General features: G+C 52.1%; 1 protein-coding gene and 1 long non-coding RNA gene across 2 annotated transcripts; both read left to right on the top strand.

Moving 5' to 3' along the window:
- The first annotated feature begins 10,637 nt into the window (after positions 1-10,637).
- Positions 10,638-14,107, top strand: LOC115532622 (activating signal cointegrator 1 complex subunit 2 homolog). The gene is made up of 4 exons (XM_030342497.1): positions 10,638-10,745; positions 10,828-10,874; positions 10,942-11,257; positions 14,092-14,107. The coding sequence occupies exons 1-4, from the start codon at positions 10,729-10,731 to the stop codon at positions 14,105-14,107; spliced, it is 396 nt and encodes a 131-aa protein (XP_030198357.1). The 5' UTR covers positions 10,638-10,728.
- A 3,796-nt stretch (positions 14,108-17,903) lies between these two features.
- Positions 17,904-18,341, top strand: LOC115532464 (uncharacterized). The gene is made up of 3 exons (XR_003974038.1): positions 17,904-17,963; positions 18,043-18,089; positions 18,157-18,341. It is a non-coding gene; the product is annotated as an uncharacterized LOC115532464 (long non-coding RNA).
- The last annotated feature ends 7,778 nt before the right edge of the window (positions 18,342-26,119 follow it).

Below are 26,119 nucleotides of genomic sequence, written 5' to 3'. Positions count from 1 at the left end.
TGGCATTACAGAAACTCAAATGTTCACCCATTTCGACACAACTGAATAACAAGAGCATCAACAGACAGGCCTACTGCTCCGCCTCTAGCATGAGGCTTCTACTCAACATGGCTGCCCGGACCAGGTTAAAGGGTCCTTGAGATGAGGACTGGCGCCATCAGCTCTTCCTCTACGATGTCCAGGGACCCCCACTCACTCTGAAACACAACACTACTCAAGCCCAGGAACTACAGTCAATACATGAGCTATGTCTTTTTTTTACTACTAAAGCAGCAACATCATGTAATACTCAAAATAACATGAGCAGGATACTCTCAACTAGTCCAAGGAAGAATAGGCCCTAGTTAACCACTAGGTGGGGGTTGTGATTAACCATTGCTAGCCACACTTATCCACATCTACTTTGCTACCAAACACTGCGTGGATCTCTGACACCATAGGGTTTTCCCGCTCTATCATAGTGCTTCCAGTGCAATCATACATGTTTAATAATCCTGATACCAGCGGACTCCATCATGAACAACATGCATAGATGTCAAGTCTGCTCTTCCAACTCATTAGGCACACTGATTATGATTGAGTTGCACCTTGTTTCAAACCAATCAGTGCCAGAACAGAATGGGATTAGATGTGAGTCCTTCTTTAAAGCTTCAGCAGCGTTCCTCATTTCACTGGAGTTGTAGTGGCAGGCTCACCGGCGTACTACAGTTGCTCGCCAGCTCAACCATGGCTTTAATAATGAGGTAAATTCTTTATTTTGGAGTACTTTATTTTGTCATCAGTGGCATGGACATGTTAAAATATGTTTGTATTCACATAACAGGGTACTTCAATTGTCTCTACTCCTTGATGTAGGGTGTCAAGTACATGGTGAGTTCAGGATAAAGTATTAATTTAAATAGGCAGGTTTCCATGTGCTAACAAGTATGCATAACAGCTTACAGGATCGGGTATGCTGAGCCGGAGATGCCTACGTATGGGCTGCAGCAGCCTCCTAGCTACAATTCCCAGCAGCAGTTGGAACAACCTCCTAGCTACCAGCCCCAGCCACAGCAACCTTCTAGCTACAAGCCACAGAAGCCTAGCTACGATCACCCCCAGCAGCAGCAGCATCTTAGCTACAAGCCGCAGCAGCAGAATCCTAGCTACAAGCGCGAGCAGCAGCATCCTAGCTACAAGCCCCAGCAGCAGCAGCATCCTAGCGACCAGCAGCAGCAGCATCCTAGCTACAAGCCCCAGCAGCAGCAGCATCCTAGCTACAAGCCCCAGCAGCAACAGCATCCTAGCTACAAGCCCCAGCAGCAGCAGCAACATCCTAGCTACAAGCCCCAGCAGCAGCAGCAGCAGCAGCAGCAGCAGCAGCATCCTAGCTACAAGCCCCAGCAGCAGCAACATCCTAGCTACAAGCCCCAGCAGCAGCAGCAGCAGCAACATCCTAGCTACAAGCCCCAGCAGCAGCAGCAACATCCTAGCTACAAGCCCCAGCAGCAGCAGCAACATCCTAGCTACAAGCCCCAGCAGCATCCTAGCTACAAGCCCCAGCAGCATCCTAGCTACAAGCCCCAGCCGCAGCAGCAACATCCTAGCTACAAGCCCCAGCAGCAGCAACAACCTAGCTACAAGCCCCAGCAGCAACATCCTAGCTACAAGCCCCAGCCCCAGCAGCAGCAGCAGCAGCAACATCCTAGCTTCAAGCCCCAGCAGCAGCAGCAACATCCTAGCTACAAGCCCCAGCAGCAGCAGCAGCAATATCCTAGCGACAAGCCCCAGCAGCAGCATCCTAGCGACAAGCCCCAGCAGCAGCAGCAACAGCAGCATCCTAGCTACAAGCCCCAGCAGCAACAGCAGTATCCTAGCTACAAGCCCCAGCAGCAGCAGCAGCAACATCCTAGCTACAAGCCCCAGCAGCAGCAGCAGCAACATCCTAGCTACAAGCCCCAGCAGCAGCAGCAACATCCTAGCTACAAGCCCCAGCAGCCTTCTAGCTACAAGCCACAGGAGCCTAGCTACGGCCAGCCACAGCCCCAGCAGCAGCATCCTAGCGACAAACCCCAGCAGCAGTATCCTAGCTACAAGCCCCAGCAGGAGACTTCTAGCTATAAGCCACAGGAGCCTAGTTACGACCAGCAACAGCAGCCCCAGGAGCAGCAGCATCCTAGCTACGAGCCCCAGCAGCAGCAGCAGCATCCTAGCTACGAGCCCCAGCAGCAGCAGCAGCATCCTAGCTACGAGCCCCAGGATCAGCAGCGTCCTAGCTACGAGCCCCAGGATCAGCAGCGTCCTAGCTACGAGCCCCAGGATCAGCAGCATCCTAGCTACGAGCCCCAGGATCAGCAGCATCCTAGCTACGAGCCCCAGGATCAGCAACATCCTAGCTACAAGCCCCAGCAGCAGCAGCAGCAACATCCTAGCTACAAGACCCAGCAGCCCCAGCAGCCCCAGCAGCAACATCCTAGCTACAAGCCCCAGCAGCAGCATCCAAGCTACCAGCAGCAGCAGCAGCATCCTAGCTACAAGCCCCAGCAGCAGCAGCAGCAACATCCTAGCGACAAGCCCCAGCAGCAGCAGCAGCAACATCCTAGCGACAAGCCCCAGCAGCAGCAGCATTATAGCGACAAGCCGCAGCAGCAGCATCCTAGCGACAAGCAGCAGCAGCAGCAGCATCCTGGCGACGAGCAGCAGCAGCAGCAGCCTAGCGACGAGCAGCAGCAGCAGCAGCAGCAGCCTAGCTACAACCCCCAGCAGCCCCAGCAGCAGCAGCAGCAGCCTAGCTACCAGCCGCAGCAGCAGCCTAGCTACAAGCCCCAGCAGCAGCAGCAGCAGCCAAGCTACAAGCCCCAGCAGCAGCAGCAGCCAAGCTACAAGCCCCAGCAGCAGCAGCCTAGCTACAAGCCCAAACAACGGCAGCAGCCTAGCTACAAGCCCCAACAGCAGCGGCAGCAGCAGCAGCATTCTCCTAGCTACAAGCAGTAACACCAAAGTTGTACCTTATGAAGATTACATTGTGTACGTTCGTTTCTTGGGAAATGCCATCAAATCCTGCAAGATAAGCGGTCAAAGAACTGTGCAAATGTGTTCTTGCCATTACATGGTTTTACTGTCCAAATTTGATATGTGCACAGCAAATAATAAAAATATGAATTTTAAATGGTCAAATTTGTCATTGGCTAGGCTGAATGCCCATTTTGATGCCTTTCCAGGTGGAGCTGCTTTGAATGGCCAAATGCAACACTACAGTTCATGGACAGCATTTGTAGTAGATCTTTAGTATCCAGCTACAAGCCGCCCCATGCCTCCAGCAGCCTCTTTAAACTTTCAAGACAAGGTCATGTGTTTTTTAAATCACATCTTTGAAATTCACATGGCATTACAGAAACTCAAATGTTCACCCATTTAGACACAGCTGAATAACAAGAGCATCAACAGACAGGCCTACTGCTCCGCCTCTAGCATGAGGCTTCTACTCAACATGGCTGCCCGGACCAGGTTAAAGGGTCCTTGAGATGAGGACTGGCGCCATCAGCTCTTCCTCTACGATGTCCAGGGACCCCCACTCACTCTGAAACACAACACTACTCAAGCCCAGGAACTACAGTCAATACATGAGCTATGTCTTTTTTTACTACTAAAGCAGCAACATCATGTAATGCTCAAAATAACATGAGCAGGATACTCTCAACTAGTCCAAGGAAAAATAGGCCCTAGTTAACCACTAGGTGGGGGTTGTGATTAACCATTGCTAGCCACACTTATCCACATCTACTTTGCTACCAAACACTGCGTGGATCTCTGACACCATAGGGTTTTCCCGCTCTATCATAGTGCTTCCAGTGCAATCATACATGTTTAATAATCCTGATACCAGCGGACTCCATCATGAACAACATGCATAGATGTCAAGTCTGCTCTTCCAACTCATTAGGCACACTGATTATGATTGAGTTGCACCTTGTTTCAAACCAATCAGTGCCAGAACAGAATGGGATTAGATGTGAGTCCTTCTTTAAAGCTTCAGCAGCGTTCCTCATTTCACTGGAGTTGTAGTGGCAGGCTCACCGGCGTACTACAGTTGCTCGCCAGCTCAACCATGGCTTTAATAATGAGGTAAATTCTTTATTTTGGAGTACTTTATTTTGTCATCAGTGGCATGGACATGTTAAAATATGTTTGTATTCACATAACAGGGTACTTCAATTGTCTCTACTCCTTGATGTAGGGTGTAAAGTACATGGTGAGTTCAGGATAAAGTATTAATTTAAATAGGCAGGTTTCCATGTGCTAACAAGTATGTATAACAGCTTACAGGATCGGGTATGCTGAGCCGGAGATGCCTACGTATGGGCTGCAGCAGCCTCCTAGCTACAATTCCCAGCAGCAGTTGGAACAACCTCCTAGCTACCAGCCCCAGCCACAGCAACCTTCTAGCTACAAGCCACAGAAGCCTAGCTACGATCACCCCCAGCAGCAGCAGCATCTTAGCTACAAGCCGCAGCAGCAGAATCCTAGCTACAAGCGCGAGCAGCAGCATCCTAGCTACAAGCCCCAGCAGCAGCAGCATCCTAGCGACCAGCCCCAGCAGCAGCAGCATCCTAGCTACAAGCCCCAGCAGCAGCAGCATCCTAGCTACAAGCCCCAGCAGCAACAGCATCCTAGCTACAAGCCCCAGCAGCAGCAGCAACATCCTAGCTACAAGCCCCAGCAGCAGCAGCAGCATCCTAGCTACAAGCCCCAGCAGCAGCAACATCCTAGCTACAAGCCCCAGCAGCAGCAGCAGCAGCAGCAACATCCTAGCTACAAGCCCCAGCAGCAGCAGCAACATCCTAGCTACAAGCCCCAGCAGCAGCAGCAACATCCTAGCTACAAGCCCCAGCAGCATCCTAGCTACAAGCCCCAGCAGCATCCTAGCTACAAGCCCCAGCCGCAGCAGCAACATCCTAGCTACAAGCCCCAGCAGCAACAACCTAGCTACAAGCCCCAGCAGCAACATCCTAGCTACAAGCCCCAGCCCCAGCAGCAGCAGCAGCAGCAACATCCTAGCTACAAGCCCCAGCAGCAGCAGCAACATCCTAGCTACAAGCCCCAGCAGCAGCAGCAGCAGCAATATCCTAGCGACAAGCCCCAGCAGCAGCATCCTAGCGACAAGCCCCAGCAGCAGCAGCAGCAACAGCAGTATCCTAGCTACAAGCCCCAGCAGCAACAGCAACATCCTAGCTACAAGCCCCAGCAGCAGCAGCAGCAGCAACATCCTAGCTACAAGCCCCAGCAGCAGCAGCAGCAGCAACATCCTAGCTACAAGCCCCAGCAGCAGCAGCAACATCCTAGCTACAAGCCCCAGCAGCCTTCTAGCTACAAGCCACAGGAGCCTAGCTACGGCCAGCCACAGCCCCAGCAGCAGCATCCTAGCGACAAACCCCAGCAGCAGTATCCTAGCTACAAGCCCCAGCAGGAGACTTCTAGCTATAAGCCACAGGAGCCTAGTTACGACCAGCAACAGCAGCCCCAGGAGCAGCAGCATCCTAGCTACGAGCCCCAGCAGCAGCATCCTAGCTACGAGCCCCAGCAGCAGCAGCAGCATCCTAGCTACGAGCCCCAGGATCAGCAGCGTCCTAGCTACGAGCCCCAGGATCAGCAGCATCCTAGCTACGAGCCCCAGGATCAGCAGCATCCTAGCTACGAGCCCCAGGATCAGCAACATCCTAGCTACAAGCCCCAGCAGCAGCAGCAGCAACATCCTAGCTACAAGACCCAGCAGCCCCAGCAGCCCCAGCAGCAACATCCTAGCTACAAGCCCCAGCAGCAGCATCCAAGCTACAAGCCCCAGCAGCAGCAGCAGCAGCATCCTAGCTACAAGCCCCAGCAGCAGCAGCAGCAACATCCTAGCGACAAGCCCCAGCAGCAGCAGCAGCAACATAGCGACAAGCCCCAGCAGCAGCAGCAGCATTATAGCGACAAGCCGCAGCAGCAGCATCCTGGCGACGAGCAGCAGCAGCAGCAGCAGCCTAGCGACAAGCAGCAGCAGCAGCAGCAGCCTAGCTACAACCCCCAGCAGCACCAGCCCCAGCAGCAGCAGCCTAGCTACCAGCCCCAGCAGCAGCAGCAGCAGCCTAGCTACAAGCCCCAGCAGCAGCAGCAGCCTAGCTACAAGCCCCAGCAGCAGCAGCAGCCAAGCTACAAGCCCCAGCAGCAGCAGCAGCCAAGCTACAAGCCCCAGCAGCAGCAGCCTAGCTACAAGCCCCAACAACGGCAGCAGCCTAGCTACAAGCCCCAACAGCAGCGGCAGCAGCAGCAGCATTCTCCTAGCTACAAGCAGTAACACCAAAGTTGTACCTTATGAAGATTACATTGTGTACGTTCGTTTCTTGGGAAATGCCATCAAATCCTGCAAGATAAGCGGTCAAAGAACTGTGCAAATGTGTTCTTGCCATTACATGGTTTTACTGTCCAAATTTGATATGTGCACAGCAAATAATAAAAATATGAATTTTAAATGGTCAAATTTGTCATTGGCTAGGCTGAATGCCCATTTTGATGCCTTTCCAGGTGGAGCTGCTTTGAATGGCCAAATGCAACACTACAGTTCATGGACAGCATTTGTAGTAGATCTTTAGTATCCAGCTACAAGCCGCCCCATGCCTCCAGCAGCCTCTTTAAACTTTCAAGACAAGGTCATGTGTTTTTTAAATCACATCTTTGAAATTCACATGGCATTACAGAAACTCAAATGTTCACCCATTTAGACACAACTGAATAACAAGAGCATCAACAGACAGGCCTACTGCTCCGCCTCTAGCATGAGGCTTCTACTCAACATGGCTGCCCGGACCAGGTTAAAGGGTCCTTGAGATGAGGACTGGCGCCATCAGCTCTTCCTCTACGATGTCCAGGGACCCCCACTCACTCTGAAACACAACACTACTCAAGCCCAGGAACTACAGTCAATACATGAGCTATGTCTTTTTTTACTACTAAAGCAGCAACATCATGTAATACTCAAAATAACATGAGCAGGATACTCTCAACTAGTCCAAGGAAGAATAGGCCCTAGTTAACCACTAGGTGGGGGTTGTGATTAACCATTGCTAGCCACACTTATCCACATCTACTTTGCTACCAAACACTGCGTGGATCTCTGACACCATAGGGTTTTCCCGCTCTATCATAGTGCTTCCAGTGCAATCATACATGTTTAATAATCCTGATACCAGCGGACTCCATCATGAACAACATGCATAGATGTCAAGTCTGCTCTTCCAACTCATTAGGCACACTGATTATGATTGAGTTGCACCTTGTTTCAAACCAATCAGTGCCAGAACAGAATGGGATTAGATGTGAGTCCTTCTTTAAAGCTTCAGCAGCGTTCCTCATTTCACTGGAGTTGTAGTGGCAGGCTCACCGGCGTACTACAGTTGCTCGCCAGCTCAACCATGGCTTTAATAATGAGGTAAATTCTTTATTTTGGAGTACTTTATTTTGTCATCAGTGGCATGGACATGTTAAAATATGTTTGTATTCACATAACAGGGTACTTCAATTGTCTCTACTCCTTGATGTAGGGTGTCAAGTACATGGTGAGTTCAGGATAAAGTATTAATTTAAATAGGCAGGTTTCCATGTGCTAACAAGTATGCATAACAGCTTACAGGATCGGGTATGCTGAGCCGGAGATGCCTACGTATGGGCTGCAGCAGCCTCCTAGCTACAATTCCCAGCAGCAGTTGGAACAACCTCCTAGCTACCAGCCCCAGCCACAGCAACCTTCTAGCTACAAGCCACAGAAGCCTAGCTACGATCACCCCCAGCAGCAGCAGCATCTTAGCTACAAGCCGCAGCAGCAGAATCCTAGCTACAAGCGCGAGCAGCAGCATCCTAGCTACAAGCCCCAGCAGCAGCAGCATCCTAGCGACCAGCCCCAGCAGCAGCAGCATCCTAGCGACCAGCCCCAGCAGCAGCAGCATCCTAGCTACAAGCCCCAGCAGCAGCAGCATCCTAGCTACAAGCCCCAGCAGCAGCAACAGCATCCTAGCTACAAGCCCCAGCAGCAGCAGCAACATCCTAGCTACAAGCCCCAGCAGCAGCAGCAGCAGCAGCATCCTAGCTACAAGCCCCAGCAGCAGCAACATCCTAGCTACAAGCCCCAGCAGCAGCAGCAACATCCTAGCTACAAGCCCCAGCAGCAGCAGCAACATCCTAGCTACAAGCCCCAGCAGCATCCTAGCTACAAGCCCCAGCAGCATCCTAGCTACAAGCCCCAGCAGCATCCTAGCTACAAGCCCCAGCCGCAGCAGCAACATCCTAGCTACAAGCCCCAGCAGCAACAACCTAGCTACAAGCCCCAGCAGCAACATCCTAGCTACAAGCCCCAGCCTCAGCAGCAGCAGCAGCAGCAACATCCTAGCTACAAGCCCCAGCAGCAGCAGCAACATCCTAGCTACAAGCCCCAGCAGCAGCAGCAGCAATATCCTAGCGACAAGCCCCAGCAGCAGCATCCTAGCGACAAGCCCCAGCAGCAGCAGCAGCAACAGCAGCATCCTAGCTACAAGCCCCAGCAGCAACAGCAGTATCCTAGCTACAAGCCCCAGCAGCAGCAGCAGCAGCAACATCCTACCTACAAGCCCCAGCAGCAGCAGCAGCAGCAACATCCTAGCTACAAGCCCCAGCAGCAGCAGCAACATCCTAGCTACAAGCCCCAGCAGCCTTCTAGCTACAAGCCACAGGAGCCTAGCTACGGCCAGCCACAGCCCCAGCAGCAGCATCCTAGCGACAAACCCCAGCAGCAGTATCCTAGCTACAAGCCCCAGCAGGAGACTTCTAGCTATAAGCCACAGGAGCCTAGTTACGACCAGCAACAGCAGCCCCAGGAGCAGCAGCATCCTAGCTACGAGCCCCAGCAGCAGCAGCAGCATCCTAGCTACGAGCCCCAGCAGCAGCAGCAGCATCCTAGCTACGAGCCCCAGGATCAGCAGCGTCCTAGCTACGAGCCCCAGGATCAGCAGCATCCTAGCTACGAGCCCCAGGATCAGCAGCATCCTAGCTACGAGCCCCAGGATCAGCAACATCCTAGCTACAAGCCCCAGCAGCAGCAGCAGCAACATCCTAGCTACAAGACCCAGCAGCCCCAGCAGCCCCAGCAGCAACATCCTAGCTACAAGCCCCAGCAGCAGCATCCAAGCTACAAGCCCCAGCAGCAGCAGCAGCAGCATCCTAGCTACAAGCCCCAGCAGCAGCAGCAGCAGCAGCAACATCCTAGCGACAAGCCCCAGCAGCAGCAGCAGCAACATCCTAGCGACAAGCCCCAGCAGCAGCAGCAGCATCCTAGCGACAAGCCGCAGCAGCAGCAGCATCCTAGCGACAAGCAGCAGCAGCAGCAGCATCCTGGCGACGAGCAGCAGCAGCAGCAGCAGCCTAGCGACAAGCAGCAGCAGCAGCAGCAGCCTAGCTACAACCCCCAGCAGCAGCAGCAGCCAAGCTACAAGCCCCAGCAGCAGCAGCAGCCAAGCTACAAGCCCCAGCAGCAGCAGCCTAGCTACAAGCCCCAACAACGGCAGCAGCCTAGCTACAAGCCCCAACAGCAGCGGCAGCAGCAGCAGCATTCTCCTAGCTACAAGCAGTAACACCAAAGTTGTACCTTATGAAGATTACATTGTGTACGTTCGTTTCTTGGGAAATGCCATCAAATCCTGCAAGATAAGCGGTCAAAGAACTGTGCAAATGTGTTCTTGCCATTACATGGTTTTACTGTCCAAATTTGATATGTGCACAGCAAATAATAAAAATATGAATTTTAAATGGTCAAATTTGTCATTGGCTAGGCTGAATGCCCATTTTGATGCCTTTCCAGGTGGAGCTGCTTTGAATGGCCAAATGCAACACTACAGTTCATGGACAGCATTTGTAGTAGATCTTTAGTATCCAGCTACAAGCCGCCCCATGCCTCCAGCAGCCTCTTTAAACTTTCAAGACAAGGTCATGTGTTTTTTAAATCACATCTTTGAAATTCACATGGCATTACAGAAACTCAAATGTTCACCCATTTAGACACAACTGAATAACAAGAGCATCAACAGACAGGCCTACTGCTCCGCCTCTAGCATGAGGCTTCTACTCAACATGGCTGCCCGGACCAGGTTAAAGGGTCCTTGAGATGAGGACTGGCGCCATCAGCTCTTCCTCTACGATGTCCAGGGACCCCCACTCACTCTGAAACACAACACTACTCAAGCCCAGGAACTACAGTCAATACATGAGCTATGTCTTTTTTTACTACTAAAGCAGCAACATCATGTAATACTCAAAATAACATGAGCAGGATACTCTCAACTAGTCCAAGGAAGAATAGGCCCTAGTTAACCACTAGGTGGGGGTTGTGATTAACCATTGCTAGCCACACTTATCCACATCTACTTTGCTACCAAACACTGCGTGGATCTCTGACACCATAGGGTTTTCCCGCTCTATCATAGTGCTTCCAGTGCAATCATACATGTTTAATAATCCTGATACCAGCGGACTCCATCATGAACAACATGCATAGATGTCAAGTCTGCTCTTCCAACTCATTAGGCACACTGATTATGATTGAGTTGCACCTTGTTTCAAACCAATCAGTGCCAGAACAGAATGGGATTAGATGTGAGTCCTTCTTTAAAGCTTCAGCAGCGTTCCTCATTTCACTGGAGTTGTAGTGGCAGGCTCACCGGCGTACTACAGTTGCTCGCCAGCTCAACCATGGCTTTAATAATGAGGTAAATTCTCTATTTTGGAGTACTTTTTACTTTGTGATCAGTGGCATGGACATGTTAAAATATGTTTGTATTCACATAACAGGGTACTTCAATTGTCTCTACTCCTTGATGTAGGGTGTCAAGTACATGGTGAGTTCAGGATAAAGTATTAATTTAAATAGGCAGGTTTCCATGTGCTAACAAGTATGCATAACAGCTTACAGGATCGGGTATGCTGAGCCGGAGATGCCTACGTATGGGCTGCAGCAGCCTCCTAGCTACAATTCCCAGCAGCAGTTGGAACAACCTCCTAGCTACCAGCCCCAGCCACAGCAACCTTCTAGCTACAAGCCACAGAAGCCTAGCTACGATCACCCCCAGCAGCAGCAGCATCTTAGCTACAAGCCGCAGCAGCAGAATCCTAGCTACAAGCGCGAGCAGCAGCATCCTAGCTACAAGCCCCAGCAGCAGCAGCATCCTAGCGACCAGCCCCAGCAGCAGCAGCATCCTAGCGACCAGCCCCAGCAGCAGCAGCATCCTAGCTACAAGCCCCAGCAGCAGCAGCATCCTAGCTACAAGCCCCAGCAGCAGCAACAGCATCCTAGCTACAAGCCCCAGCAGCAGCAGCAACATCCTAGCTACAAGCCCCAGCAGCAGCAGCAGCAGCATCCTAGCTACAAGCCCCAGCAGCAGCAACATCCTAGCTACAAGCCCCAGCAGCAGCAGCAACATCCTAGCTACAAGCCCCAGCAGCAGCAGCAACATCCTAGCTACAAGCCCCAGCAGCATCCTAGCTACAAGCCCCAGCAGCATCCTAGCTACAAGCCCCAGCAGCATCCTAGCTACAAGCCCCAGCCGCAGCAGCAACATCCTAGCTACAAGCCCCAGCAGCAACAACCTAGCTACAAGCCCCAGCAGCAACATCCTAGCTACAAGCCCCAGCCTCAGCAGCAGCAGCAGCAGCAACATCCTAGCTACAAGCCCCAGCAGCAGCAGCAACATCCTAGCTACAAGCCCCAGCAGCAGCAGCAGCAATATCCTAGCGACAAGCCCCAGCAGCAGCATCCTAGCGACAAGCCCCAGCAGCAGCAGCAGCAACAGCAGCATCCTAGCTACAAGCCCCAGCAGCAACAGCAGTATCCTAGCTACAAGCCCCAGCAGCAGCAGCAGCAGCAACATCCTAGCTACAAGCCCCAGCAGCAGCAGCAGCAGCAACATCCTAGCTACAAGCCCCAGCAGCAGCAGCAACATCCTAGCTACAAGCCCCAGCAGCCTTCTAGCTACAAGCCACAGGAGCCTAGCTACGGCCAGCCACAGCCCCAGCAGCAGCATCCTAGCGACAAACCCCAGCAGCAGTATCCTAGCTACAAGCCCCAGCAGGAGACTTCTAGCTATAAGCCACAGGAGCCTAGTTACGACCAGCAACAGCAGCCCCAGGAGCAGCAGCATCCTAGCTACGAGCCCCAGCAGCAGCAGCAGCAATCCTAGCTACGAGCCCCAGCAGCAGCAGCAGCATCCTAGCTACGAGCCCCAGGATCAGCAGCGTCCTAGCTACGAGCCCCAGGATCAGCAGCATCCTAGCTACGAGCCCCAGGATCAGCAGCATCCTAGCTACGAGCCCCAGGATCAGCAACATCCTAGCTACAAGCCCCAGCAGCAGCAGCAGCAACATCCTAGCTACAAGACCCAGCAGCCCCAGCAGCCCCAGCAGCAACATCCTAGCTACAAGCCCCAGCAGCAGCATCCAAGCTACAAGCCCCAGCAGCAGCAGCATCCTAGCTACAAGCCCCAGCAGCAGCAGCAGCAGCAGCAGCAACATCCTAGCGACAAGCCCCAGCAGCAGCAGCAGCAACATCCTAGCGACAAGCCCCAGCAGCAGCAGCAGCATCATAGCGACAAGCCGCAGCAGCAGCATCCTAGCGACAAGCAGCAGCAGCAGCAGCATCCTGGCGACGAGCAGCAGCAGCAGCAGCCTAGCGAGCAGCAGCCTAGCTACAAGCCCCAGCAGCAGCAGCAGCAGCCTAGCTACCAGCCGCAGCAGCAGCCAAGCTACAAGCCCCAGCAGCAGCAGCAGCAGCCAAGCTACAAGCCCCAGCAGCAGCAGCAGCAGCAGCAGCAGCAGCAGCCAAGCTACAAGCCCCAGCAGCAGCAGCCTAGCTACAAGCCCCAACAACGGCAGCAGCCTAGCTACAAGCCCCAGCAGCAGCAGCAGCAGCAGCAGCCAAGCTACAAGCCCCAACAACGGCAGCAGCCTAGCTACAAGCCCCAGCAGCAGCAGCAGCAGCAGCCAAGCTACAAGCCCCAGCAGCAGCAGCAGCAGCAGCATCCTAGCTACAAGCCCCAGCAGCAGCAGCAGCAGCAACATCCTAGCGACAAGCCCCAGCAGCAGCAGCAGCAGCAACATCCTAGCGACAAGCCCCAGCAGCAGCAGCAGCAACATTCTAGCGACAAGCCCCAGCAGCAGCAGCAGCATTATAGCGACAAGCCGCAGCAGCAGCATCCTAGCGACAAGCAGCAGCAGCAGCAGCAGCAGCAGCATCCTGGCGACGAGCAGCAGCAGCAGCAGCCTAGCGACAAGCAGCAGCAGCAGCAGCAGCAGCCTAGCTACAACCCCCAGCAGCCCCAGCAGCAGCAGCAGCAGCCTAGCTACCAGCCGCAGCAGCAGCCTAGCTACAAGCCCCAGCAGCAGCAGCAGCCAAGCTACAAGCCCCAGCAGCAGCAGCAGCAGCAGCAGCCAAGCTACAAGCCCCAGCAGCAGCAGCCTAGCTACAAGCCCCAACAACGGCAGCAGCCTAGCTACAAGCCCCAACAGCAGCGGCAGCAGCAGCAGCATTCTCCTAGCTACAAGCAGTAACACCAAAGTTGTACCTTATGAAGATTACATTGTGTACGTTCGTTTCTTGGGAAATGCCATCAAATCCTGCAAGATAAGCGGTCAAAGAACTGTGCAAATGTGTTCTTGCCATTACATGGTTTTACTGTCCAAATTTGATATGTGCACAGCAAATAATAAAAATATGAATTTTAAATGGTCAAATTTGTCATTGGCTAGGCTGAATGCCCATTTTGATGCCTTTCCAGGTGGAGCTGCTTTGAATGGCCAAATGCAACACTACAGTTCATGGACAGCATTTGTAGTAGATCTTTAGTATCCAGCTACAAGCCGCCCCATGCCTCCAGCAGCCTCTTTAAACTTTCAAGACAAGGTCATGTATTTTTTAAATCACATCTTTGAAATTCACATGGCATTACAGAAACTCAAATGTTCACCCATTTAGACACAACTGAATAACAAGAGCATCAACAGACAGGCCTACTGCTCCGCCTCTAGCATGAGGCTTCTACTCAACATGGCTGCCCGGACCAGGTTAAAGGGTCCTTGAGATGAGGACTGGCGCCATCAGCTCTTCCTCTACGATGTCCAGGGACCCCCACTCACTCTGAAACACAACACTACTCAAGCCCAGGAACTACAGTCAATACATGAGCTATGTCTTTTTTTACTACTAAAGCAGCAACATCATGTAATACTCAAAATAACATGATGCAGGATACTCTCAACTAGTCCAAGGAAGAATAGGCCCTAGTTAACCACTAGGTGGGGGTTGTGATTAACCATTGCTAGCCACACTTATCCACATCTACTTTGCTACCAAACACTGCGTGGATCTCTGACACCATAGGGTTTTCCCGCTCTATCATAGTGCTTCCAGTGCAATCATACATGTTTAATAATCCTGATACCAGCGGACTCCATCATGAACAACATGCATAGATGTCAAGTCTGCTCTTCCAACTCATTAGGCACACTGATTATGATTGAGTTGCACCTTGTTTCAAACCAATCAGTGCCAGAACAGAATGGGATTAGATGTGAGTCCTTCTTTAAAGCTTCAGCAGCGTTCCTCATTTCACTGGAGTTGTAGTGGCAGGCTCACCGGCGTACTACAGTTGCTCGCCAGCTCAACCATGGCTTTAATAATGAGGTAAATTCTTTATTTTGGAGTACTTTATTTTGTCATCAGTGGCATGGACATGTTAAAATATGTTTGTATTCACATAACAGGGTACTTCAATTGTCTCTACTCCTTGATGTAGGGTGTCAAGTACATGGTGAGTTCAGGATAAAGTATTAATTTAAATAGGCAGGTTTCCATGTGCTAACAAGTATGCATAACAGCTTACAGGATCGGGTATGCTGAGCCGGAGATGCCTACGTATGGGCTGCAGCAGCCTCCTAGCTACAATTCCCAGCAGCAGTTGGAACAACCTCCTAGCTACCAGCCACAGCAACCTTCTAGCTACAAGCCACAGAAGCCTAGCTACGATCACCCCCAGCAGCAGCAGCATCCTAGCTACAAGCCGCAGCAGCAGAATCCTAGCTACAAGCGCGAGCAGCAGCAGCAGCAGCATCCTAGCGACAAGCCCCAGCAGCAGCAGCATCCTAGCGACAAGCCCCAGCAGCATCCTAGCGACAAGCCCCAGCAGCAGCAGCAGCATCCTAGCTACAAGCCCCAGCAGCAGCAGCATCCTAGCTACAAGCCCCAGCAGCATCCCAGCTACAAGCCCCAGCAGCAGCAACATCCTAGCTACAAGCCCCAGCAGCAGCAGCAACATCCTAGCTACAAGCCCCAGCAGCAGCAGCAACATCCTAGCTACAAGCCCCAGCAGCAGCGGCAGCATCCTAGCTACAAGCCCCAGCAGCAGCAACATCCTAGCTACAAGCCCCAGCAGCATCCTAGCTACAAGCCCCAGCAGCATCCTAGCTACAAGCCCCAGCAGCATCCTAGCTACAAGCCCCAGCAGCAGCAACATCCTAGCTACAAGCCCCAGCAGCAGCAACATCCTAGCTACAAGCCCCAGCAGCAGCAACATCCTAGCTACAAGCAGCAGCAACATCCTAGCTACAAGCCCCAGCAGCAGCAACATCCTAGCTACAAGCCCCAGCAGCAGCAGCAGCAGCAACATCCTAGCTACAAGCCCCAGCAGCAGCAGCAGCAGCAACATCCTAGCTACAAGCCCCAGCAGCAGCAGCAGCAGCAGCAACATCCTAGCTACAAGCCCCAGCAGCAGCAGCAACATCCTAGCTACAAGCCCCAGCAGCCTTCTAGCTACAAGCCCCAGCAGCCTTCTAGCTACAAGCCCCAGCAGCCTTCTAGCTACAAGCCCCAGCAGCCTTCTAGCTACAAGCCACAGGAGCCTAGCTACGGCCAGCCACAACCCCAGCAGCAGCATCCTAGCGACAAACCCCAGCAGCAGCATCCTAGCTACAAGCCCCAGCAGGAGACTTCTAGCTATAAGCCACAGGAGCCTAGTTACGACCAGCAACAGCAGCCCCAGGAGCAGCAGCATCCTAGCTACGAGCCCGGGGAGCAGCAGCATCCTAGCTACGAGCCCCAGCAGCGGCAGCAGCAGCAACATCCTAGCTACAAGCCCCAGCAGCAGCAGCAGCAGCAGCATCAGCAACATCCTAGCTACGAGCCCCAGGATCAGCAGCATCCTAGCTACGAGCCCCAGGATCAGCAGCATCCTAGCTACGAGCCCCAGGATCAGCAACATCCTAGCTACGAGCCCCAGGATCAGCAGCATCCTAGCTACGAGCCCCAGGATCAGCAACATCCTAGCTACAAGCCCCAGCAGCAGCAGCAGCAGCAACATCCTAGCTACAAGACCCAGCAGCCCCAGCAGGAGCAGCGGCAACATCCTAGCTACAAGCCCCAGCAGCAGCATCCTAGCTACAAGCCCCAGCAGCAGCAGCAGCAGCAGCAGCATTCTAGCTACAAGCCGCAGCAGCAGCAGCAGCAGCAACATCCTAAGTACAAGCCCCAGCAGCAGCAGCAACATCCTAGCGACAAGCCCCAGCAGCAGCAGCAACATCCTAGCGACAAGCCCCAGCAGCAGCAGCATTATAGCGACAAGCAGCAGCAGCAGCAGCAGCAGCCTAGCTACAACCCCCAGCAGCAGCAGCAGCAGCAGCAGCCTAGCTACAAGCCCCAGCAGCAGCAGCAGCAGCCTAGCTACAAGCCCCAACAACGGCAGCCGCCTAGCTACAAGCCCCAACAGCAGCGGCAGCAGCAGCAGCATTCTCCTAGCTACAAGCAGTAACACAAAAGTTGTACCTTATGAAGATTACATTGTGTACGTTCGTTTCTTGGGAAATGCCATCAAATCCTGCAAGATAAGCGGTCAAAGAACTGTGCAAATGTGTTCTTGCCATTACATGGTTTTACTGTCCAAATTTGATATGTGTACAGCAAATAATAAAAATATGAATTTTAAATGGTCAAATTCGTCATTGGCTAGGCTGAATGCCCATTTTGATGCCTTTCCAGGTTGAGCTGCTTTGAATGGCCAAATGCAACACTACAGTTCATCATGGACAGCATTTGTAGTAGATCTTTAGTATCCAGCTACTAGCCGCCCCATGCCTCCAGCAGCCTCTTTAAACTTTCAAGACAAGGTCATGTGTTTTTTAAATCACATCTTTGAAATTCACATGGCATTACAGAAACTCAAATGTTCACCCATTTAGACACAACTGAATAACAAGAGCATCAACAGGCAGGCCTACTGCTCCGCCTCTAGCATGAGGCTTCTACTCAACATAGCTGCCCGGACCAGATTAAAGGGTCCTTGAGATGAGGACTGGCGCCATCAGCTCTTCCTCTACGATGTCCAGGGACCCCCACTCACTCTGAAACACAACACTACTCAAGCCCAGGAACTACAGTCAATACATGAGCTATGTCTTTTTTTACTACTAAAGCAGCAACATCATGTAATACTCAAAATAACATGAGCAGGATAATCTCAACTAGTCCAAGGAAGAATAGGCCCTAGTTAACCACTAGGTGGGGGGTGCGATTAACCATTGCTAGCCACACTTATCCACATCTACTTTGCTACCAAACACTGCGTGGATCTCTGACACCATAGGGTTTTCCCGCTCTATCATAGTGCTTCCAGTGCAATCATACATGTTTAATAATCCTGATACCAGCGGACTCCATCATGAACAACATGCATAGATGTCAAGTCTGCTCTTCCAACTCATTAGGCACACTGATGATGATTGAGTTGCACCTTGTTTCAAACCAATCAGTGCCAGAACAGAATGGGATTAGATGTGAGTCCTTCTTTAAAGCTTCAGCAGCGTTCCTCATTTCACTGGAGTTGTAGTGGCAGGCTCACTGGCGTACTACAGTTGCTCGCCAGCTCAACCATGGCTTTAATAATGAGGTAAATTCTTTATTTGGAGTACTTTATTTTGTCATCAGTGGCATGGACATGTTAAAATATGTTTGTATTCACATAACAGGGTACTTCAATTGTCTCTACTCCTTGATGTGGGGTGTCAAGTACATGGTGAGTTCAGGATAAAGTATTAATTTAAATAGGCAGGTTTCCATGTGCTAACAAGTATGCATAACAGCTTACAGGATCGGATATGCTGAGCCGGAGATGCCTACGTATGGGCTGCAGCAGCCTCCTAGCTACAATTCCCAGCAGCAGTTGGAACAACCTCCTAGCTACCAGCCCCAGCCACAGCAACCTTCTAGCTACAAGCCACAGAAGCCTAGCTACGATCACCCCCAGCAGCAGCAGCATCCTAGCTACAAGCCGCAGCAGCAGAATCCTAGCTACAAGCGCGAGCAGCAGCATCCTAGCGACCAGCCCCAGCAGCAGCAGCAGCATCCTAGCGACCAGCCCCAGCAGCAGCAGCAGCATCCTAGCGACCAGCCCCAGCAGCAGCAGCATCCTAGCTACAAGCCCCAGCAGCAACAGCATCCTAGCTACAAGCCCCAGCAGCAGCAGCAGCAACATCCTAGCTACAAGCCCCAGCAGCAGCCCCAGCAGCAGCAGCATCCTAGCTACAAGCCCCAGCAGCAGCAACATCCTAGCTACAAGCCCCAGCAGCAGCAGCAGCAGCAGCAACATCCTAGCTACAAGCCCCAGCAGCAGCAGCAGCAACATCCTAGCTACAAGCCCCAGCAGCAGCAGCAACATCCTAGCTACAAGCCCCAGCAGCATCCTAGCTACAAGCCCCTGCAGCATCCTAGCTACAAGCCCCAGCCGCAGCAGCAACATCCTAGCTACAAGCCCCAGCAGCAACAACATAGCTACAAGCCCCAGCAGCAACATCCTAGCTACAAGCCCCAGCCCCAGCAGCAGCAGCAGCAACATCCTAGCTACAAGCCCCAGCAGCAGCAGCAGCAGCAGCAACATCCTAGCTACAAGCCCCAGCAGCAGCAGCAATATCCTAGCGACAAGCCCCAGCAGCAGCAATATCCTAGCGACAAGCCCCAGCAGCAGCAATATCCTAGCGACAAGCCCCAGCAGCAGCATCCTAGCTACAAGCCCCAGCAGCAGCAGCAGCATCCTAGCTACAAGCCCCAGCAGCAGCAGCAACAGCAACATCCTAGCTACAAGCCCCAGCAGCAGCAGCAACATCCTAGCTACAAGCCCCAGCAGCAGCAGCAACATCCTAGCTACAACACCCAGCAGCAACAACATCCTAGCTACAAGCCCCAGCAGCAGCCTTCTAGCTACAAGCCCCAGCAGCCTTCTAGCTACAAGCCCCAGCAGCCTTCTAGCTACAAGCCACAGGAGCCTGGCTACGGCCAGCCACAGCCCCAGCAGCAGCATGCTAGCGACAAACCCCAGCAGCAGCAGCATGCTAGCGACAAACCCCAGCAGCAGCAGCATGCTAGCGACAAACCCCAGCAGCAGCAGCATTCTAGCGACAAACCCCAGCAGCAGCATCCTAGCGACAAACCCCAGCAGCAGCATCCTAGCTACAAGCCCCAGCAGCAGCAGCAGCAGCAGCATCCTAGCGACAAGCCCCAGCAGCAGCATCCTAGCGACAAGCCCCAGCAGCAGCATCCTAGCGACAAGCCCCAGCAGCAGCATCCTAGCGACAAGCCCCAGCAGCAGCATCCTAGCGACAAGCCCCAGCAGCAGCAGCAGCATCCTAGCTACAAGCCCCAGCAGCAGCAGCATCCTAGCTACAAGCCCCAGCAGCAGCAGCAGCAACATCCTAGCTACAAGCCCCAGCAGCAGCAGCAGCAGCAACATCCTAGCTACAAGCCCCAGCAGCAGCAGCAGCAGCAACATCCTAGCTACAAGCCCCAGCAGCAGCAGCAACATCCTAGCTACAAGCCCCAGCAGCAACAACATCCTAGCTACAAGCCCCAGCAGCAGCCTTCTAGCTACAAGCCCCAGCAGCAGCCTTCTAGCTACAAGCCCCAGCAGCAGCCTTCTAGCTACAAGCCCCAGCAGCAGCCTTCTAGCTACAAGCCCCAGCAGCCTTCTAGCTAAAAGCCCCAGCAGCCTTCTAGCTACAAGCCACAGGAGCCTAGCTACGGCCAGCCCCAGCAGCAGCAGCATCCTAGCTACAAGCCGCAGCAGCAGAATCCTAGCTACAAGCGCGAGCAGCAGCAGCAGCAGCATCCTAGCTACAAGCCCCAGCAGCAGCAGCAACATCCTAGCTACAAGCCCCAGCAGCAGCAGCAACATCCTAGCTACAAGCCCCAGCAGCAGCAACATCCTAGCTACAAGCCCCAGCAGAATCCTAGCTACAAGCCCCAGCAGCAGCAGCAGCAACATCCTAGCTACAAGCCCCAGCAGCAGCAGCAGCAACATCCTAGCTACAAGCCCCAGCCTCATCACCTACAAAGCGCTCCACAACCTAGCCCCCAGTTATCTCTGCGACCTCCTCCAAGAATACACTCCCTCCCGCTCCCTCCGCTCAACCTCTGCTGGACTACTATGTATCCCCACATCACGACTCACTTCAATGGGTGCCCGGTCATTCAGCTGTTCAGCACCCAGGCTCTGGAACTCCCTCCCCCCCACACATAAAACAGTCAGACACCATTTCAACCTTCAAGTCACAACTCAAAACTCACTTGTTCAAACTCGCACACAACGTCTAACTGATCACTGTTTTGATTTTTTTTTTTTTTTTTTATTGCTTATGTTTATTTATTTTTTCCACAATGTCTTGCTTTTTAAAAAATGTATGATGACTATATGCTCTGTAAGGTGACCTTGGGTGTCTTGAAAGGCGCCTCTAAATTAAATGTATTATTATTATCAGCAACATCCTAGCTACAAGCCCCAGCAACATCCTAGCTACAAGCCCCAGCAGCATCCTAGCTAGGAGCCCCAGCCGCAGCAGCAAAATCATAGCTACAAGCCCCAGCAGCAGCAACATCCTAGCTACAAGCCCCAGCAGCAGCAGCAGCAACATCCTAGCTACAAGCCCCAGCAGCAGCAGCAGCAACATCCTAGCTACAAGCCCCAGCAGCAGCAGCAGCAACATCCTAGCTACAAGCCCCAGCAGCCCCAGCAGCAGCAGCAGCAGCAGCAGCAGCAACATCCTAGCTACAAGCCGCAGCAGCAACATCCTAGCAACAAGCCGCAGCAACATCCTAGCTACAAGCCCCAGCAGCAGCAGCAACATCCTAGCTACAAGCCCCAGCAGCATCAGCAGCAGCAACATCCTAGCTACAAGCCCCAGCAGCCGCATCCTAGCTACAAGCCCCAGCTGCAGCAGCAACATCCTAGCTACAAGCCCCAGCATCCTAGCGACAAGCCGCAGCAGAAACATCCTAGCGACAAGCCCCAGCATCCTAGCGACAAGCCCCAGCATCCTAGCAACAAGCCCCAGCAGCAGCAGCATCCTAGCTACAAGCCCCAGCAGCAACATCCTAGCTACAAGCCCCAGCAGCAGCAGCAACATCCTAGCTACAAGCCCCAGCAGCATCAGCAGCAGCAACATCCTAGCTACAAGCCCCAGCAGCCGCATCCTAGCTACAAGCCCCAGCAGCAGCAGCAACATCCTAGCTACAAGCCCCAGCAGCAGCAGCAGCATCCTAGCTACAAGCCCCAGCAGCATCCTAGCTACAAGCCCCAGCAGCATCCTAGCTACAAGCCCCAGCAACATCCTAGCTACAAGCCCCAGCAGCATCCTAGCTACAAGCCCCAGCCGCAGCAGCAACATCCTAGCTACAAGCCCCAGCCGCAGCAGCAACATCCTAGCTACAAGCCCCAGCAGCAGCAGCAGCAACATCCTAGCTACAAGCCCCAGCAGCAGCAGCAGCAACATCCTAGCTACAAGCCCCAGCAGCAGCAGCAACATCCTAGCTACAAGCCCCAGCAGCCGCAGGAGCAGCAACATCCTAGCGACAAGCCCCAGCAGCAGCTGCAGCAGCAACATCCTAGCGACAAGCCCCAGCAGCAGCAACATCCTAGCAACAATCCCCAGCAGCAGCAGCAGCAGCATCCTAGCGACAAGCCCCAGCAGCAGCAGCATCCTAGCTACAAGCCGCAGCAGCAGCAGCAGCAGCAGCAACATCCTAGCTACAAGCCCCAGCAGCAACAACATCCTAGCTACAAGCCCCAGCAGCAGCAGCAGCCTTCTAGCTACAAGCCCCAGCAGTCTTCTAGCTAGAAGCAGCAGCAGCAACATCCTAGCTACAAGCCCCAGCAGCAGCAGCCGCAACATCCTAGCTACAAGCCCCAGCAGCAACAACATCCTAGCTACAAGCCCCAGCAGCAGCAGCAGCCTTCTGGCTACAAGCCCCAGCAGCAGCAGCAGCAACATCCTAGCTACAAGCCCCAGCAGCAGCAGCAGCAGCAACATCCTAGCTACAAGCCCCAGCAGCAGCAGCAGCAGCAGCAACATCCTAGCTACAAGCCCCTGCAGCAGCAGCAACATCCTAGCTACAAGCCCCTGCAGCAGCAGCAGCATCCTAGCATCAAGCAGCAGCAGCAGCAGCAACATCCTAGCATCAAGCCCCAGCAGCAGCAGCATCCTAGCATCAAGCAGCAGCTGCAACATCCTAGCGACAAGCCCCAGCAGCAGCAGCAACATCCTAGCTACAAGCCCCAGCAGCAGCAACATCCTAGCTACAAGCCCCAGCAGCAGCAGCAGCAACATCCTAGCTACAAGCCCCAGCAGCAGCAGCAGCAGCAGCAGCAGCAACATCCTAGCTACAAGCCACAGCTGCAGCAGCAGCCTTCTAGCCACAAGCCCCAGGAGCCTAGCTACGACCAGCAACAGCCCCAGCAGCAGCATGCTATCTACAAGCCCCAACAGCAACAGCAGCGGCAGCAGCATCCTAGCTACGATCCCCAGCAGCAGCATCCTAGCTACGATCCCCAGCAGCAGCAGCAACATCCTAGCTACAAGCCCCAGCAGCAGCAGCAGCAGCAGCAGCAGCCCCAGCAGCAGCAGCAGCAGCATCCTAGCCACAAGCCCCCGCAGCAGCAGCAGCATCCTAGCTACATGCCCCAGCAGCAGCAGCAGTTTCAGCCCCAGCAGCAGCAGCAGCAACATCCTAGCTACAAGCCCCAGCAGCAGCAGCAGCAGCAACATCCTAGCTACAAGCCCCAGCAGCAGCAGCAGCAGCAGCAACATCCTAGCTACAAGCCCCAGCAGCCCCAGCAGCAGCAGCAGCAGCAACCTAGCTACAAGCAGCAGCAGCAGCAACATCCTAGCTACAAGCAGCAGCAGCAACATCCTAGCTACAAGCCCCAGCAGCAGCAGCAACATCCTAGCTACTGTTGGGCAAAATAACCTTCTGAGTACATCACATGTACATTACAAATATAGCTAACTCCTACCCTAGCCTGATGAGCACATCACATGGCAGGCACATTACAATATAGTCAACTCTTGCTCTAACCCAACGAACACATAACACAAACATGATAATATAGTCAGGTCAAGGCCGGAGCCGAAGGCCCCATTTCCCAACCAGGCAAATGGTAGACACTCAGACAATGCACCAGTCATCCTCAAGAACGGGAGAGCCACATTAATTTATCACACAGGAGACACTTCGAGGAGCTCTTCCCCGTTAGGAGGAACACAAGAGATACACATGCATATACCAGGGCCTGGGAGCCAAGGTCAAGCAAAAACACACAGAACCACACGCACCTCAAACGCACACGCCTCATCGAGAGGAGGATACAGCATAAGACTATCACACAGGGACTCTTGATCTTCTTCTGAAGCAGACCTGCCACAGAGGCGAAGCTCTGGACGAACCATCAGCGCTGATTAGGGACTTAGACATATTCGATCCCTCACGCTTTATGACTCTGTATAACCGTTGCCACATTACTTAATAAATCCAAGGTCCTCGTGCCGACAGACTTTATTACCTCTCCGTCTCATTTCATCTGGTCCAGTAACTAGACAGACTGTTTTTCCCCTCAAATTGGTGACCCCGACGTGATTATTTTTTTCTGAATTGAATCGCAACTGGGAAACGAGCGGAGAGCGGCACGATCTCGGGACCCCGGAGCACCGGACCGATTCCTGCAGTCTCACCTCGCGTACGCCCAACAAAAGGTAGGCAGAACCTGTTGATAAAATCCAAACTCTGCATAGGTATATAGGAACCACATTAGGAGGTGAGACTGTGAGAGCGGTTCGCTACGGGATATCTCGTGGGGACGAATAGGACTGCATCCCAGCAAACCCCATAAACCCGATTGACCCTGAACGCGTGACACATCGAATAAAGGCTCGTTGCATGGTGAAGGAATACCCTCGAGCCCATAGGGCCTATAAGAATCGGGTATAGTGATACAAGACTACCGATGGCCAAGTAATGGAAACGGTATGCCTGGGCCATGAGTGGCACCCAGAGGAAAAAAGTAAATGAGAATAAGATAAACTAGGCTCGTTGCATGGTGAAGGAATACCCTCGAGACCATAGGGCCTATAAGAATCGGGCATAGTGATACAAGACTACCGATGGCCAAGTAATGGAAACGGTATGCCTGGGCCATGAGTGGCACCCAGAGGAAAAAGGTAAATGAGAATAAGATAAACTAGGCTTGTTGCATGGTGAAGGCAGGGGCGCTGCCAGGAATTTTGGGCCCTATGAAAGATTCTAATTTTGGGCCCCCCCAAACATCTATCGACTGTTTTGGTAAACATGGCCCAGCATCACAATAGCACTTCAGTTCGACTTTTCGTTGCCCCTTCATGGAGTATGGGTTTGTATGACTTTAAATAAGGGTATGAACTTACTTATTAAACGTATTTCATTCAGTTAGTGACATCATGTAATTCAAGTAATAAACTAAGTATTTATAGCCTACTGTCTTTTAGGCAGCAGTCTTATACATATTGTCCAATAGCTGCTTAAACACAATTTTACAACAATGTCCTTCTCTCATGCTAAAATTGGACTTGACCCAGTTTGGTTTCAACACATCAACTTTTCAGCAAATCCAAACACACTGTTTTCCACACAACACAAATACCTATGGAAATCCAATGGAATTTTGTGTTGAAAATAAAGCTGTGTGTACAGATTCACAAATACAGAAATTTGATTGTTATGCTAAAATTGTCTGTAAGCAGCTTGAAACTGTACTACAATTGTCAGTTTGATTATTGGTTGTCCATTCATGTAGTTAGTGACCTTGCTTTGTAATTGAGAGTACATTACAATGTTAAACCAGTACATGGCAGCATAAGCCTGTGGATGTTTCACAGCCAGAGCCCCAAGAAACCATAAGAGTACTCACAATTTCATACCTTGTATAACTGCAATAGTCTTTTCAGAAGACATGATGCACTGCAAAAAAATCCACCGTTTCTGCTTACTTTAAACACAAATTTATTATGCAAGTACAATTACAAATTCAATAAATAGTACATAAAAAAGATACATTAAAAAGATAGACTCTTATAGGAACTGAATTAACATTACAATTGCTTGACATCAACACAAATATTTACACTTCAGCTTCAAACAATATGAAAAAAAATCTCAATTTACACTGTTCATGAATAAAAAGTTTAATTGCTGAAGTCTAAAGTGCAAAAAATAGCTCCAAGTAACAATCAAAATGTAAACAAAGAACATAATTTACAGTGCAATTGCATACAATATCAATGGATCCACATTGTAGACATCAATAAAAATATACAAGTAACAAGAGTTACAGTAAAAGAAAGAAAAACATTCTGTTTTCTCGAACCTAACGACTGACCGTTAAATACTGAAATATGATCTAGCCTAGAAGGCACCCTCATTCAAAACTTTCATCCTAAAGCAACTAACATCCTACCAAACTAATGTTGCTTACCTCCTTCTCCGAAATGGGATCCAGTCGTGGTGGCCGTGGGCGGATCTTGTCCTCCTCCTGAAGTTGAAAATGCACATATTTAAGACACGTTAGGTTCTTTTGAAAAAAATATTTTGTATTAAAAGACTAGTTTATCACGGTCGTTCGTCCACATTTGCCGTTTGTTCGCTGTGACAATAAAGGTGGAGTTTTTAAATAGGAAACTATGCTAACTAGCATGCTCTCTTGGAGGCTAATCCAAGAATTCTGCATGTTAGCCTACCATTTGATAGAGT

Source organism: Gadus morhua, chromosome 19 (genome assembly GCF_902167405.1).
Source record: "Gadus morhua chromosome 19, gadMor3.0, whole genome shotgun sequence".
Classification (NCBI taxonomy): domain Eukaryota; kingdom Metazoa; phylum Chordata; class Actinopteri; order Gadiformes; family Gadidae; genus Gadus; species Gadus morhua.
This window is presented reverse-complemented; position numbering and strand designations above follow the sequence as displayed.